Source organism: Pleurodeles waltl, chromosome 10 (assembly GCF_031143425.1).
Source record: "Pleurodeles waltl isolate 20211129_DDA chromosome 10, aPleWal1.hap1.20221129, whole genome shotgun sequence".
Taxonomy (NCBI): Eukaryota; Metazoa; Chordata; class Amphibia; order Caudata; family Salamandridae; genus Pleurodeles; species Pleurodeles waltl.
Window position 1 is genome coordinate 929,259,376 of NC_090449.1, and position 18,167 is coordinate 929,277,542.

Consider the following 18,167-nt stretch of genomic DNA (forward strand, 5'->3'; position numbering starts at 1 on the left):
CACCCTCTTTGTGCCTCCTCCCTGAGAGTAGGGGGGAACATCCCTATCCCTATTGGGGGAATCCTCCATCTGCAAGATGGAGGATTTCTAAAAGTCAGAGTCACCTCAGCTCAGGACACCTTAGGGGCTGTCCTGATTGGCCAGTGACTCCTCCTTGTTTTTCTCATTATCTCCTCCGGCCTTGCTGCCAAAAGTGGGGCCGTGGCCGGAGGGGGCGGGCAACTCCACTAGCTGGAGTGCCCTGGGGTGCTGTAACAAAGGGGGTGAGCCTTTGAGGCTCACCGCCAGGTGTTACAGTTCCTGCAGGGGGAGGTGAGAAGCACCTCCATCCAGTACAGGCTTTGTTACTAGCCACAGAGTGACAAAGGCACTCTCCCCATGTGGCCAGAAACATGTCTGGTGTGTGGCAGGCTGCTAAAACTAGTCAGCCTACACTGGTAGTAGGTTAAGGTTTCAGGGGGCACCTCTAAGGTGCCCTCTGGGGTGTATGTTACAATAAAATGTACACTGGCATCAGTGTGCATTTATTGTGCTGAGAAGTTTGATACCAAACTTCACAGTTTTCAGTGTAGCCATTATGCTGCTGTGGAGTTCGTGCATGACAGACACCAAGACCATATACTCTTATGGCTACCCTGCACTTACAATGTCTAAGGTTTTGCTTAGACACTGTAGGGGCATAGTGCTCATGCACTTATGCCCTCACCTATTGTATAGTGCACCCTGCCTTAGGGCTGTAAGGCCTGCTAGAGGTGTGACTTATCTATACCTATAGGCAGTGTGAGGTTGGCATGGCACCCTGAGGTGAGTGCCATGTCGACTTAGTTGTTTTATCCCCACTAGCACACACAAGCTGGCAAGCAGTGTGTCTGTGCTGAGTGAGGGGTCCCCAGGGTGGCATAAGTCATGCTGCAGCCCTTAGAGACCTTCCCTGGCATCAGGGCCCTTGGTACCAGGGGTACCAGTTACAAGGGACTTACCTGGATGCCAGGGTGTGCCAATTGTGGAAACAAAGGTACAGGTTAGGGAAAGAACACTGTTGCTGGGGCCTGGTTAGCAGGCCTCAGCACACTTTCAAATCATAACTTGGCATCCGCAAAGGCAAAAAATCAGGGGGTAACCATGCCAAGGAGGCATTTCCTTACAGTTACCGAAGGTAAGTAACTTGTACATTAAAGCCAGACATATTGGCTTTGCCAATACTGTGGTTCCTTTAATTCACCATGTGAGTGTTGCACCTACGGGACATGGTAATTCTATATGAAACTGCTGTAACACATTAAAAAATACATCCATAGTCTGCCTACAACACATTGAAAAATAAGTTCATATCCTGCTGGGAGTATGAGTGTAAAGAAATGGCTCCCTGTTGCAGTTACCCCCCACTTTTTGCCTGATACTGATGCTGACTTGACTGAGAAGAGTGCTGGGACCCTGCTAACCAGGCCCCAGCACCAGTGTTCCTTCACCTAAAATGTACCATTGTATCCACAATTGGCACACCCTGGCATTCAGATAAGTCCCTTGTAACTGGTACTTCTAGTACCAAGGGCCCTGATGCCAAGGAAGGTCTCTAAGGGCTGCAGCATGTCTTATGCCACCCTAGAGACCCCTCACTCAGCACAGACACACTGCTTACAAGCCTGTGTGTGCTGGTGAGAACAAAATGAGTAAGTCGACATGGCACTCCCCTCAGGGTGCCATGCCAGCCTCTCACTGCCTATGCAGTATAGGTAAGACACCCCTCTAGCAGGCCTTACAGCCCTAAGGCAGGGTGCACTATACCATAGGTGAGGGTACCAGTGCATGAGCATGGTACCCCTACAGTGTCTAAACAAAACCTTAGACATTGTAAGTGCAGGGTAGCCATAAGAGTATATGGTCTGGGAGTCTGTCAAACACGAACTCCACAGCACCATAATGGCTACACTGAAAACTGGGAAGTTTGGTATCAAACTTCTCAGCACAATAAATGCACACTGATGCCAGTGTACATTTTGTTGTAAAATACACCACAGAGGGCACCTTAGAGGTGCCCCCTGAAACTTAACCAACTATCTGTGTAGGCTGACTGGTTCCAGCAGCCTGCCACACTAGAGACATGTTGCTGGCCCCATGGGGAGAGTGCCTTTGTCACTCTGAGGCCAGTAACAAAGCCTGCACTGGGTGGAGATGCTAACACCTCCCCCAGGCAGGAGCTGTGACACCTGGCGGTGAGCCTCAAAGGCTCACCCCTTTGTCACAGCCCAGCAGGGCACTCCAGCTTAGTGGAGTTGCCCGCCCCCTCCGGCCACGGCCCCCACTTTTGGCGGCAAGGCTGGAGGGAACAAAGAAAGCAACAAGGAGGAGTCACTGGCCAGTCAGGACAGCCCCTAAGGTGTCCTGAGCTGAAGTGACTCTAACTTTTAGAAATCCTCCATCTTGCAGATGGAGGATTCCCCCAATAGGGTTAGGACTGTGACCCCCTCCCCTTGGGAGGAGGCACAAAGAGGGTGTACCCACCCTCAGGGCTAGTAGCCATTGGCTACTAACCCCCCAGACCTAAACCCGCCCTTAAATTTAGTATTTAAGGGCTACCCTGAACCCTAGAAAATTAGATTCCTGCAACTACAAGAAGAAGGACTGCCCAGCTGAAAACCCCTGCAGCGGAAGACCAGAAGACGACAACTGCCTTGGCTCCAGAAACTCACCGGCCTGTCTCCTGCCTTCCAAAGATCCTGCTCCAGCGACGCCTTCCAAAGGGACCAGCGACCTCGACATCCTCTGAGGACTGCCCCTGCTTCGAAAAGACAAGAAACTCCCGAGGACAGCGGACCTGCTCCAAGAAAAGCTGCAACTTTGTTTCCAGCAGCTTTAAAGAACCCTGCAAGCTCCCCGCAAGAAGCGTGAGACTTGCAACACTGCACCCGGCGACCCCGACTCGGCTGGTGGAGATCCGACACCTCAGGAGGGACCCCAGGACTACTCTGATACTGTGAGTACCAAAACCTGTCCCCCCCTGAGCCCCCACAGCGCCGCCTGCAGAGGGAATCCCGAGGCTTCCCCTGACCGCGACTCTTTGAACCTAAAGTCCCGACGCCTGGGAGAGACCCTGCACCCGCAGCCCCCAGGACCTGAAGGACCGGACTTTCACTGGAGAAGTGACCCCCAGGAGTCCCTCTCCTTTGCCCAAGTGGAGGTTTCCCCGAGGAATCCCCCCCTTGCCTGCCTGCAGCGCTGAAGAGATCCCGAGATCTCTCATAGACTAACATTGCGAACCCGACGCTTGTTTCTACACTGCACCCGGCCGCCCCCGCGCCGCTGAGGGTGAAATTTCTGTGTGGACTTGTGTCCCCCCCGGTGCCCTACAAAACCCCCCTGGTCTGCCCTCCGAAGACGTGGGTACTTACCTGCAAGCAGACCGGAACCGGGGCACCCCCTTCTCTCCATTCTAGCCTACGCGTTTTGGGCACCACTTTGAACTCTGCACCTGACCGGCCCTGAGCTGCTGGTGTGGTGACTTTGGGGTTGCTCTGAACCCCCAACGGTGGGCTACCTTGGACCAAGAACTAAGCCCTGTAAGTGTCTTACTTACCTGGTTAACCTAACAAATACTTACCTCCCCTAGGAACTGTGAAAATTGCACTGTGTCCACTTTTAAAACAGCTATTTGTGAATAACTTGAAAAGTATACATGCAATTTTGATGATTTGAAGTTCCTAAAGTACTTACCTGCAATACCTTTCGAATGAGATATTACATGTAGAATTTGAACCTGTGGTTCTTAAAATAAACTAAGAAAAGATATTTTTCTATACAAAAACCTATTGGCTGGATTTGTCTCTGAGTGTGTGTACCTCATTTATTGTCTATGTGTACAGGGAGTGCAGAATTATTAGGCAAGTTGTATTTTTGAGGATTAATTTTATTATTGAACAACAACCATGTTCTCAATGAACCCAAAAAACTCATTAATATCAAAGCTGAATATTTTTGGAAGTAGTTTTTAGTTTGTTTTTAGTTTTAGCTATGTTAGGGGGATATCTGTGTGTGCAGGTGACTATTACTGTGCATAATTATTAGGCAACTTAACAAAAAACAAATATATACCCATTTCAATTATTTATTATTACCAGTGAAACCAATATAACATCTCAAAATTCACAAATATACATTTCTGACATTCAAAAACAAAACAAAAACAAATCAGTGACCAATATAGCCACCTTTCTTTGCAAGGACACTCAAAAGCCTGCCATCCATGGATTCTGTCAGTGTTTTGATCTGTTCACCATCAAGATTGCGTGCAGCAGCAACCACAGCCTCCCAGACACTGTTCAGAGAGGTGTACTGTTTTCCCTCCTTGTAAATCTCACATTTGATGATGGACCACAGGTTCTCAATGGGGTTCAGATCAGGTGAACAAGGAGGCCATGTCATTAGATTTCCTTCTTTTATACCCTTTCTTGCCAGCCACGCTGTGGAGTACTTGGACGTGTGTGATGGAGCATTGTCCTGCATGAAAATCATGTTTTTCTTGAAGGATGCAGACTTCTTCCTGTACCACTGCTTGAAGAAGGTGTCTTCCAGGAACTGGCAGTAGGACTGGGAGTTGAGCTTGACTCCATCCTCAACCCGAAAAGGCCCCACAAGCTCATCTTTGATGATACCAGCCCAAACCAGTACTCCACCTCCACCTTGCTGGCGTCTGAGTCGGACTGGAGCTCTCTGCCCTTTACCAATCCAGCCACGGGCCCATCCATCTGGCCCATCAAGACTCACTCTCATTTCATCAGTCCATAAAACCTTAGAAAAATCAGTCTTGAGATATTTCTTGGCCCAGTCTTGACGTTTCAGCTTGTGTGTCTTGTTCAGTGGTGGTCGTCTTTCAGCCTTTCTTACCTTGGCCATGTCTCTGAGTATTGCACACCTTGTGCTTTTGGGCACTCCAGTGATGTTGCAGCTCTGAAATATGGCCAAACTGGTGGCAAGTGGCATCGTGGCAGCTGCACGCTTGACTTTTCTCAGTTCATGGGCAGTTATTTTGCGCCTTGGTTTTTCCACACGCTTCTTGCGACCCTGTTGACTATTTTGAATGCAACGCTTGATTGTTCGATGATCACGCTTCAGAAGCTTTGCAATTTTAAGAGTGCTGCATCCCTCTGCAAGATATCTCACTATTTTTGACTTTTCTGAGCCTGTCAAGTCCTTCTTTTGACCCATTTTGCCAAAGGAAAGGAAGTTGCCTAATAATTATGCACACCTGATATAGGGTGTTGATGTCATTAGACCACACCCCTTCTCATTACAGAGATGCACATCACCTAATATGCTTAATTGGTAGTAGGCTTTCGAGCCTATACAGCTTGGAGTAAGACAACATGCATAAAGAGGATGATGTGGTCAAAATACTAATTTGCCTAATAATTCTGCACTCCCTGTATGTACAACAAATGCTTAACACTACTCCTTGGATAAGCCTACTGCTCGACCACACTACCACAAAATAGAGCATTAGTATTATCTCTTTTTGCCACTATCTTACCTCTAAGGGGAACCCTTGGACTCTGTGCATGCTATTCCTTACTTTGAAATAGCACATACAGAGCCAACTTCCTACAATGAGTTTCTGCAGAATCAGGATTTCTGACATGACCTCTGCTGTAACCTGGACTGGCTCAGTTTGCTCTCAGCAGGGGGTAGGGTAATTTGGTAGGAGATAGATAGCATGTACTGCAGCCTAGGATTGGAAAAGACAGAGAGAAGCTGAAGAATGGATGAATTTATTTATTTAAAACTTGCTTTATTGAGCTTACCTTTGACATGCTACCCTATGCATGTGACAAAACAGCCCACAGAGCCACGAAATAGCCAGAGGGCATATTAAACACAGCGGAGAGTCTGAATCAGTCACAGGACACATTTCAGAGCAGTGTACCATAAAGATGTGTTTAGGAGAGAGGTTCTTATAGGGAGAGTACCAAGGTAAACAGGTGGAAGCTCATGCATGTCTTCTTCATATTTTCTTACAGTAGGGCATGAATCTGCATTTAAGCTGTAGGCTCTAGCTGTCTTCCACCTATCTGACCATCCAATACTTGTAGTCCACAAGAGCAGCAGAACCCTCCAGTTTGCAGAACTTGTCTGTTGATAGTGCGAGCCGTATGACCTGCCTTCTCATCTAAGGGTTAGTTACATAGACAAGCCACACATATCCATTGTTTATAGGAATTTGCCTAACGCCTCCTCCCGCTTAGGGACTTCCATCTCCTCCCTGCAGAATCAGGTATGTGCAAAAACCCTGTTTCTTCTGACACACATTTGACAACATCTGAATGCCAAACTTATAGTCGTGGTGTGTGGGGCTTTACAATTTATCACCACTCTGTTTGGCAAGGCAAAGTGTGTAAACATGCTGGAATATTTTCTTTCTCAAGTGTGGGAATAGCCCTACCAGGTAAGTGTCTGGGGATAGATAAAAAAAGGTCCCTGTACTTCATTGATGGGCTTAAGTATCACATTCCAGTAGTTGGATAGTATGTGGTCTTTACAAACCATAAGAGTATAATTTGCCTCCAACACGCAGCATCTGGGGATAGCGGCTCCACCCAGAGCTCAATATCCATCATAACCTGAATGGTAAGATTGGGGTAGGTAATTAAGTTGGATTAATGTAGGTGTGTTATTTGTTGTTACTCTGGCCATGGAGTTTAGCATATAAACCCACTTAGTGTCATCTATTTCTGTCTCTATGATCATTGCTCAGTGTTTCGTAGGTCTGAAATTGGTTTGGTATTAGTGTTTAATAGTATTTTATACAATGTCTTTGTGTGTCCTGTGCCACTCTCTCTCAAGGTCAATCTAGTGCATAACCCCATTGGTGTCCGGCTCTATTCTCCTTCATTCCAAGTCTGTCTGACTGCCCTTGTGAGTTGCCTATATGCCAAGAATCGTCCTAAAGAGACCTGATTTTATTCCATGACCTCTTCGAAGGTTCGAAGCACACTTGGCTTAAACATATTCCTCACTGTTAATAGCACGTCGCTTTCAGATGCCTTTGTCGAAGTATGCTAGCATCGCTATTACCCAATGTAAACGCTCTAGGGGTTGATCAGTAGAGTAAACCATATGTTTATTCAGGTAACAGGTCCAGAATTATTTAGCTGTTATTATTAGTATTAAAATTGGTATTGGTATTGTGTATGATAACTTATGAACAATTCCCGCCCCTGTATTTGGTGAAATCCCGGTGACAAAATACATTGTACATTCAGAGCATGCACAGAGATCGTTATCAAGGGGTAACCATCAAACAGTCTTCTCAGAACGATGTGCCTCTACTCTGTGCCTACCTGTGTCTTCCCAATTTCTTTGGCACATGATATTCTTCCGGTCTTTAACTGTGCACCACTCTCTCTGAGGGGTGCCTTCGGCAACACTAAAGCAGTTGCAGTGACTCCGCCTGGCAGCCAGTGACACTTGCCTGCCCAGCCCCACTTTACCTCTCTACAACCTTTCTCATGTGAAACAGCTAGGAAGGAGATGCATGCTGTTCTTTGGCCATCGTTGCCCCACCTACTCTTTGTTTCCCCACTGCTGTAAGTTTTACCATACCGTCTACACCAGTAGCACGGAAGCACATGGACGCTTTGAGGTGGGTGGAGTCTGGATGGCTGGAGCTTGGAGCGCAGAGCTTTGTGCGATACGCTGTTTGTGGCGCTGTATTTTAAGAGGTAGCTGGTTTCAGATATGGGTTGCCTGGACAGAAAATGCCTTGCCCACAAGACAACTCCACGCCAATGCGGCCCCACTGAACAGGTGTCCGGACCTAACTCTGTTGGCCCTCGAACAGCTCCAAGATCCGCGTTCTTCCAGGCCATCTCTCCTCTGCTAAATTCTTTTACATCTTTCTGCTTTTGCTCCACTGTCTTTATGAGCCCCTACCTGCACTCTTTCCCACCCTTTTTGCTGCTGCCTCCCTTTTCCCGTCCAGTTCTCTTACTCTCCACTTCATTCTTTTCCCTGTTGCTTTGTGCTCACCTTGTTCCTTAATTCTTGTTTGCTCATTTTCTGCCCTCTTTGGGCCCTTTTATTCCTCTTTTGCTGCTGCCCCTTTTTGACATTTCCCTCTCCTTTCTCTTGCCTCCCCTTCTCTTTCCTGCCTTTTTGCCATCCCAGCCCACAACCTCCTAGTACCTTTCCAGGACCTACCTAATAGCGACTGCAGCACAGGCACACCAAAGGCAAGCCTGTCTGTGCCCTTCGAAGCCTGAACTGCATCTGGTGCCAGGAGCCTTGGTCCATCTGCAGCCCACAGCTGCACTTTGGATGCCTCCATGAACACTGCCACTACGCTGCACCACAGTAGGAATTTCAACCTGCCACACAAGCATGCCTGCAACAACAGCTTGCCCCCACCCTCTTGCCAACACCCGGCCCACTCAACACACAACAGCAGCTACCCTCCACCAGCTCGTATGCACCCTCCTCAACACTCGCTCACTCAGCAAACACACCAACAAGGTCTAGGGCCTTATCGACAATCTTGTACCCAACATCGTCTTCCTAACCAAGACCAGACTCAACCCCGCATCAGCACCCATCATTTCCACTGTCATACCAGCAGGATACAGAATCACCCACTGCATCAACGAGCCAGGTGGAAAAATTGCCATCATTCACAGAGACTCCATCAAATGCACCACCGTCACGTCAGATGCTTCAAAATCTGTATCACTGACTGTCCTGGCATTGTTTCCCCCATCAAGAAACACAGAGGGTCCACCAAGCATGCCAGCTGGTACATCAAGGACTTCAGGACAGCCAAGCGCCACTTCAAGCACCACAAGAGAAGGTGGTGCACCAACAAAGACCCAACTGCCAGACCTGCATACAAATTAGCATCTAACCTATACCACTGCCAACTATGTGAGATGAATGAAAAATCCCAGGCATCACGCATCAAAGCTAACCCCAACAACAGTAATGAGTTCTTCTACATAAGCAAGAAATTCACCAACCCCACAACGGTGACAAGCAACATCTCTTCCTCAGGATCTATGCAACAGTTTCGCAAATTTCTTCCACAACAAAATCGCCTAAACCTACATAAACTTCAAGCCCCGGCTCAAGCCTCCAGACTTTTTCAGTGGCCATACCGCCACACATACAATCAACCCAAGGCTAATCAGCTGGAACCACCTCACCTTTCAGAACACCATCACCATCATGATATCCATCCACTCAGGGGCCCATCCATCCCATGCCCCCACAACATCTTCAATCTTGGATCATCCAGGATCAATCTCAAACTTTCCACCCTACTTAACACCCCACTGGATTCTGCCACTTCCCAGAAGACTGGAAGCATGCATCAAAACCCTCCTGAAGAAACATTCAGAGGACCGGTTAACCCAGCAACTAGAGACCCATCTCCCTGCTCCCTTTCCCAGCCACCATCATTAAAAAAAGACATAAGCCAACAACTCACAATCTACCTGGAACACAATCACCTCTTGGACAACTCACAATCAAGATTCTATAGCAACCATAGCACTGAGACAGCCCTTATCACGGGCAGAGATGACAAATGGGCCTTCCTTGACAAAGGAGAGATAGCCTACCTTAACCTCTGCAGCTGGAGGGTAGCTCTTGACCTGCAAGATGCTTCTTTTCACATTATCATCTTGAGGGCTCCCAGGCATTACCTGCAGTTCATAGAAGGGTCTGAACCTTTTCAATTTGCTGTGCTCCCTTTTGTCCTCACAAGTGCCTCTTCGATGTTCACAAAAGTGATGACTGTGGTTGCTGCACATATTCAGAAGATATGGTTTGAGTCTTCCCCTATCTTGATGACTGGCTTTTAAAGGCAGGCCCGCCCTGGCACTCTCCATTCACCACCAGACTTCGGCAACCTTTCAACATTCACTGGGGTTCAATAACATGTCGAACCTGCACCTGTCTCCTTCCCAAACACTCCCTATTTTGGAGATAGTGACCTCCACGACTTATGGGCTATGATCCCAATGTTTCAGCCTCGCTTCTGGATTCCAGTGAGACATACTCAAATGTTGCTGGGTCTGATAGCCTCCTGCATCCTTCTTGTGAAGAACGCCAGATGGTATATGCTGGATCTGCAGTGGCATCTGACATCCCAGTATCTATAGCCCCGGTGAATCTCTCACACTGAGTCCAGATTTTAGAGGAGACTGCACACGATCTAAAATGGTGGCTACTGAATCGTTATCTGGTCAGCTGTGGACACATTCCGTTTGGAGTGGAACTTTGGACTCCTGTACACATTTCCGCTGATACCACTCCTGCCCTGAGTCATCAAGATTAGGACAGGCTGGGCACAAGTCATCCTAGTGGTTCAAAACTTGGCATGGAGAGTATGGTATCTCACGCTTCTTAGCATGAGCATTTGTCTTCTGATCAGGCTGTCCCTTCGGGATGATTTCCTATGACAAGAACAGGATCAGGTCCTGCATCCTAACCTGTGCACATTTCATCTTCGTGTTTGAAGATTGAGCAGCAACTGTAGAGTGTTTTTGACCTTATCAAACCACACCCCCAACTGCCCTTACTGTGGTGGTCTATTATTCTGGTAGCCAGGCGTCCCGCGCCAAAATCAGTATTCAACTGCCATTGGGACAGATTTGTGACTCAGTATTCTGACACAGTTTGACCCTATACATGCTAAACACTCTGAGGTGTTGTTATTTTTCTTATTGTTAGGCCAGGAAGGCTTTGCTTTGGGCACTGTCTGCCATTTAGACGTTCCTACAGGTGCCTTCCCTTTTCAGTCCATCTGTTGTGAGTATGTTTTGGAGAGGTGTGCAACACATTTACGCCTTCCCTCTTTATTGTGCCTTAGTGGGACTTAAATTTGGTCCCCACATTTCTGATGGGTTCACCATTTGAGCCCATGCATAGTTGTCCACTCAACATTTTACACTTAAGTCTTTTTGGTGGCTGTCATATCTTCCCACAGTGTGACCTGCAGGGCCGCTCTGTTCGCCCTCCATAAACCTTTTACCCAGACCGACTGATTCCGAGAACACGTGCCTCCTTTCCACCCAAGGTTGTGACTCCATTTCATCTTGACCAGACGATCGCACTAGAGCGTGGGGCTCTACAGACCTTTGTTGATGACATATCCTGCTTCAATGACCTGCGTCTGTCACAGAATTGTGCAGTCAGTGTGGTGCCGGTTAGAGAGCATAGCTTTCGGCTGGGTGAGGGTGGGAGTGTGTACAGGTGGTGGGTGATAGGAGGCCAACAATTTGTTTATGTTGTTATGGCGCCCTCATTACTCCTCTGCGTATATGTTGGAAGTAGGGACATCCTCACATTCACACTCACACTTCTGCCATCTCCGCTTTGCTAATATGGTACTACTACTAATAGTACTGTTACCAATATTGGGAAGCTTAGTGCCAAATGGTTCAGTTTCAAGTTTGTTGACAGGTTAAAAAAGCTTGTTAGGGAGGATTCTCCCTCATTTAAATTTTTAGGAAATTAGCAAAATACAGTGCCTTTTAAAACATATTTAGTAAATAACAAAAATCATATTTTACACTAGTTTGAGGCAGAATATCCTTTTATACCTTTGATTTCATTATAAAATTCGATCATGTTTTTGCCTGTAATCTAAAAACCTACCTAACGTAATGACATTTGCCGTGTCAAAACCTGACTTAACCTAAATACTGCGTTCCTCAGGTGATTGAGACTTTTATAAGTATACATCCCAACTCCACACAAAATGGAGAGTGGTTTATAAAGTGCTGTTTGTCTATTTTAAGGTCTGCAGCATTGTGTAAAGTTTCAAAGTATACTGTTTCGAAATTTATTTTGACTGTTTTCTCTTCACCAACTAGTAACCCCGCGTTGACTTTGATTATCATTATTTGCTCCTTTTGATATGCTCTCCTATACACTCTGGACGCTGTTTTTGATCAGCTACCTTAATTTGCTGTTTCCTTCACTCCATCATGTGCATATCATCTTAGTGAAATGGTAGATTTGAAGTAACATCCTTCCACCAATCATGACCATCACTAGAACTGTAACATTTTTAGAGTGGGGTGCTACAAACAATAGTACATCATTGAATTTACAGGGATTGTGAATCATCCAGGTGCCCCACAAAGAACAAGTGTAGCAAATACACCACACCCATACGGGAGGCAGGATGTAGCTAGTGACGCATTTTGGAGTACCATGTCACGCATATATTACTGACACATGGTGTAGTACTGCACTGTCTTTTACAGACTGCACATTTTCCATTGAAATGGGCACTAAATTTGCACAGAAATGCAGTAAAAATATATACTGCACACACTATAATGTATGCCAATTAGGTTTCAGCAAATATTCATAAGTACTGCCTTGATTTGTTTGGATCCTATGAAGAAATTTATGTCCATCACACTTTAGACTTAAAAAATAAATGTGCTTCATTTGTGCGTTCCTAAATGCTGATATTCGTTGCAATATTTGCACAGTTAATGTTCTTATTTCTAATTTTGTTGTGTGTTAAAAATAAATAACAATATACTGCTTTTCTTTTCACACTAAGCAAGATATTCACATAGTTCACTTTACAAAATCTTCTTAATTTTTAAAGAAAACACGTGTCGCCAAGGTAAAAGAATAAGCATCAATTTGCAGAATACATAGTATAACAATTGATGAAATCTTTTATCTCACACAAATGAGACAAACTAAATAAAAAATACAAACTAAAAACTAACGTTTAAATCATCTTTATTTCTTGTTCACTGCTTGAACTCCAGCATGTGTTTTTTGGGAGTTGCTGCAGCACCCCTATTTCCGGCGCCTATGATTGACATTTAAATAGACAGAATTACTCAACCATCCTTAAGGGTTCAATCTTTGAGAGAACTTTGAACATGCTTATATTGATGCCCTTCCACTTGGGCACTGTACTATTTGTATTTGTAGAAAATAATCTTAGAAATTCAGTTTTGTGTTTGATTGTAAGGTTTCTCACTGACTCAATCTCGTGGGATGGCGATAACTTCTAGGACAAGGAGTAATCTGATATTGTTGTCTAAATAGTACTTTTTCCATTTAAACAGTTGCCTTCCTAAATACCTATCGGATAGGGCCTCATTACAAGTATGGCGCCCCATAGACCGCTGTACCTGCGTTGGCGGTCCTACCGCCACAACCCTGACAGTCCAATCGCCAGATTAGGATGCTGGTGGTCAGACCGACACAACACCACCAGGATCAAAGATCCCGCAGTACCAGTGGTGGGGAAAACTGTGGTCAAGCACAGCAGTGCCCATGGCCTCACGACTTGCCTTTCCACCAGCCTTTTCATGGTGGTGTCAGAGAAAGGTAGAGATGGGGTCACAGAGGGGCACCTGCACTGCCCATATCCTTGTCATGGCCAGTGCAGGGGCCCCCTTGTCAGCACACTCAGAATGCACACCGTCTGCAATAGCAGCAGTGCATATTCTAACTGTGCTGGCTGTACAGACAGTGCGGCAGCATAGGCCCCAGGTCTCTCTGAGAGCCAAGGCCAATGCCGCTGCACTGTCTGCGCCGTCTGGCCTGGCGCAAAAATCATAAAACGGCAGTCGTTGACCGTCCTAGTGGCAGTCCGACATTCGGACCGCCACAATCATAATCAGGCCCATAGTCTCACACTGCTCTGCAATCTTTTCTTTTGACAATAGTTATTGTTCCTTTTGCCACAAAATGGGTAAATGGTGCATAGGTAAATATCTTCAAATTGCAATTAGTGAACACATGAATTCAACAAAAAAGACCTCATTTCTAAAAAGCTTAGTTTCCACAATAGCACACAAAAAATAATTTGGATATTTGAAGTGGTTGTTAATCTCTGGAAGTTCCCATGGTTTTATTGAAGATCCCTCAGTAGGCCCTGCCCAGAGTTGTGTTTAAATGGCTCTATCAGCTGCTTCAGATATATCCAGTTTGCTAACCACCAGTTGCAGCTTTAGAGGGGTGCTAAACATTTAAATTTTAAATGCCTGAGTTAATGACTCGGGCTCCAAACATCTCTTTATTCTGTTGTTTATTATTATATATACATAGTGCTTGTTTTGCTTAGATATTGCCCTCTTCACAACTCCACCCTCTGGTAACAATTAATATGCAGCAGTGTGCACAGTTTTCTAAATTTAGATGGTGAAATCTTTGCATCTTCTTCAGGCATCCATTAGTGAAACTACCTGAAAAGAGAAGCAGACGTAGCCGTGATAAAATAATTATGTTTTTTTCCTATATTTTTTTAACACTTTAAATTGGAAAACCTGAAAATCGTTTAATATTTGTATTGCTTTATTTTTAGAAAAATTGTTGACCATGTAGAGTGGATGACATCGCCTGAACAAGTAGCAGATTATGTGAAGCACTTCAGGTATGTTTGATGGTCAAGGGAGGTATTATGTTGGAGAAACTCTAGCTTGCTAGTTTCTTGGCACAATCATTAAACATTTTATTAACTTTGCCAAACTTATCTTGGGATGATATGTTATCTAGCATTTGTATAGCTTGCAACTCACTAGTGTACCATTCTAGTACTCAACCCGTTCATCACTATTACAGAGATAACTGTATATTTGATTGTGTGGTTGTAGTGTATTCTGTGTGGAAAGAGTTGGAGGTGGTACATAAGGTGTTGACCTGAGGTGGTGCTATTGTACTGGACAGGTCGCTGCTGGCAACTGTGTCAGTGTTTATAGGGTACTAACCCTATAACATATATGGCATTCTTCATGCAGTATTAATTGTGCATATATCATCTGAGGCATCACATGGTGGGGTATTAATTACCCTGTCCTTTACATCTAAGGATATATTTTTAATGATATATTTTGTTGGAGGTTCTTGCACTTAACTGACTTTCTGTGTTTAATGCTGTTCTATCTTCTGAATGTGTGGGTGCCTAAAGTAGTTGATGGGTGTTGTTTAACACTGAAATTATGGATGACCCACTGGTCTGAATATTATGACATTATTTAGCTTTCTTGCTTTTCGATTACCTGGTTTTGGACATTTCATTTAAATTTGGGGAGGGAGATCTGAAGCGTGATGGCTTGGACAGAGAGGGAATTGTCCTTAAGTATGTTTTTATTGAAGAGATACACTTTTCTCTGAGCGAATTTAAACATAGGTGCGTTTAGGGCATGGGCTGAAATTCCTTTTGGAGAAATGTGGGGTGATGCCTTAGAGTGTATGATGTGGCAAGCCCTCAGGCCTTGTAATTTGTTTAGGAGGAACTGTGGTGCCCTTTGGAAGTCATTGTGCATAAACCAAGTGGGAGGCACAAGTACAGCTATGGCTTCAACTCGTGGAGGGAAGCATCCATGTTCATAGTGTACTTGACTCTGTTTGAGATTCATGAAGTAAGGCTTTGTGCCTAGGATGATCCCTAAGCTTTTTACTCTTTCTTATGGGAAATGCCTGTACTACCCCTGCAGGCTTCACAGGAATCTGTTGTGTTGGTTGTCCATATCTGAGGGTTTCTGTTTATATCTGGCTTGAATTTGAGGTGTTTAGTGGTCATTCAGTTTTTGACAGAGCTCAAGCAAGGTGCCAGTGTTTTGGGTTTGATATAATTGAGGTCCTGAAACCTAAGGATGAGCTTATTATCATCTGTTTAAGTGAATCAGGTAACACTAATTAAATTAATCCAAGCAGCGGGCTGACATAGATATCAAATAAGTGTGGGGAGATAGTATAACACAGAAGAAACGTGTATCCAGTCTTTAGGTGTAGAAGCTGTATGATGGTAAGGAGATGTAGTGGTCCCAGTTTTCTGGAAGGGGGCAATCCAGCAGAAGGGTTTATCATGAATGCCTACATTCCAGGGTCTTGTTAGAAGTATTGACTGAAGGACAGAAACTAAATAGAAGGGAATAAAGATAATAGAATCACTTTTCTAAGGTCATCCTTTCTGATGACCAAGATAGATTCAGTCCTGATGCTGGGGTGGAATCAGCGTCATTGTTTTTGATAAATTTAAATACCCAAGAATAGTTCATCATTCTTAAAAAGCTTTCTCAAAAACATTGATTTGCAATTGGTCTTTCAAATGCAAAGCTATTGTTATCTAGAACTGTTTTCTTTAGAAGGGGGGTAGGAATGAGCATTTAAGCTAATTTAGCTTCCTTCCAGCAGTGACCAAGGTATTACTTATCTTCTGTGCCGCTTCTATGCCACTTCTGCAATAAAAGTTCCTTGAAGATTTTTTTGCCTTTTTTTATATTAGTTCTTTATGGATCAAAGCTCTTTATTGGTATTTAAAGATGAGATATATGCTTGCCTGCAACTGAAGGGCCAACAAGGGGATAACACAGAACAAAACATGGTAATGACATTCAGTTTAAGCCAATCTCCCCTGCCCCCTTCCTTCCTCCTGCCCTCTTCTTTAATAACATCATCATACAAGGAGTCCCAGTGAAGCACTGACCCCGACCTTGAGTTTTTTTTAAGTTTTTTTTTTTAATATAACAGATTTCATTGAAGTTTGCAGGTATGACTTGGCCATGGTTGCTGGAAGGATGCAGAAAAATAATATGAATAGAAAAGATCACAAACATGGACATAAAACAGACACATTTGAATCCCCACTTCCCAACCCTACACCCTGTGTCCAAGTCCAGAAATCTCACGAGCATAAAGCCATGTGGTATATCAAAGACAGGATGTCCCATAGGTCCTAACCTAATCATCCACACAAGAGGCAAAGGTACGGATGGGTTCTAAAGTGATGTTCCTATAGTCTGCCCAACTCTGCCAAATTTTTCGGTGTTTCTGGGGGCACCCCCTTGATGAGACACTGCAATTTCGAGCTCCATGCAATGGTCTAATCCCTGCCTCCATACCGCAAGGGAGGGAGCACGGTCCGCCTTCCATGACTTTGCTAGGTCTCATTTTGCTATTGTTAATAACAAGAATAGAAGGACCCCTTTGTATTTATTGCCGCTGAGTCCATCTCTGATGTTCAAGAGAATCAATTTCGGGTCTAGTGGAATGGTCCAGACGAGAACATCACCCATACAGGAGGTGCCTTGGTCCAAAAAGGGGTCCAGCAAGGGGCAGCTCCATACCGGGTGGAAGAATGTGCTGTTCTCTGCCTGACAGCGCAGGCATGATGGGGAGCCTATCAACCCCATACACCATAAGTGATGACGCGTGTAGTATGACTTATGGAGATATTTAAGTTGGATAAGGCAGAGATTAGCAGAAATTGGTGCCTCCCTGGGTGCTCGCGGTGTGTCAGATCAGCCACTGTTGTGTAAAGTGTCACGGTCTGCCTCCCATGAGTGTCTGAGGGCAAAGAGCGTGTGTGTGCCATGTATTATCAGGGAGCAGTAAATCTGGGAGATTTTGTCGGCCCCCCATTCGCCTCAGAGGAGATATTAAAATCAAGAAGTGTCCAAGTGTTGAATCTACAGGACTTTGAGAGTTTAACAAGCGTAGCTACCGTCATACTTCAGACATCATCTCTGTGTTTCCTTCATTTATTGCTTTCTTTCTGAATTATGGATAAGACTCTGCGGTACAAGGGGCATTTGAGCCCTCTAAACTCTGAGGTCAAATAACCCAGAACGCATGCCCAAAATATCTCAAATGCATTTCCTCTTTGTTTTTACAGTAGCAAACCTTCCTCCATTCCCAAAATAGCCACCAGCCAGTACAACTGTTCTTCATAATTTTGCAGTCTGTCTTTTCCCCATAAGGTCTTCATGGCCTGTCTGCAGCACATAAAGCTAATGGCACTCGTTTACCCATGTCAGAGTACAAAGGATAAGGATAAGTCTGTCTGTTAGACAGCCCAGCAATGAGTACATAAGACATCTAGATATGGCTGTTTTGAACCCTGGGTCTGTTGCATCAAGAATGTTGGTCCAGCAAGTGTGGAACTTTGGGCAGTGCCAAAGAAGGTGTATTAAGTTGCCTATTCACTCATAACCAAGCCAGCAAGCATGTGATCTACAGGCATCCAATTCAAGTAATTTGACCCGGGGCACAGTAACTATATAACACTTATTTTACCAAGGCATTTCGTCCAACTACGCTTCCAGATGTAGCGTGAGGCCTGAAGTGTGTTAGATGCTATTCTTTGTTCATTAGTGTTTGACCCTGCTTGGTTTCACACCTTTGTTGTGGGGTTACTT

General features: G+C 45.0%; 1 protein-coding gene across 6 annotated transcripts in view; it reads left to right on the forward strand.

The window, feature by feature from the left end:
* SNX13 (sorting nexin 13) overlaps positions 1 to 18,167 on the forward strand; it is a 587,891-nt gene that overhangs the window by 505,419 nt on the left and 64,305 nt on the right. For all 6 annotated transcript variants that reach the window (XM_069211703.1, XM_069211707.1, XM_069211702.1 and 3 more), the window contains exon 26: positions 14,333 to 14,401. In XM_069211703.1, the coding sequence (XP_069067804.1) occupies positions 14,333 to 14,401 (69 nt within the window). The remainder of the gene's footprint in view (positions 1 to 14,332; positions 14,402 to 18,167) is intronic.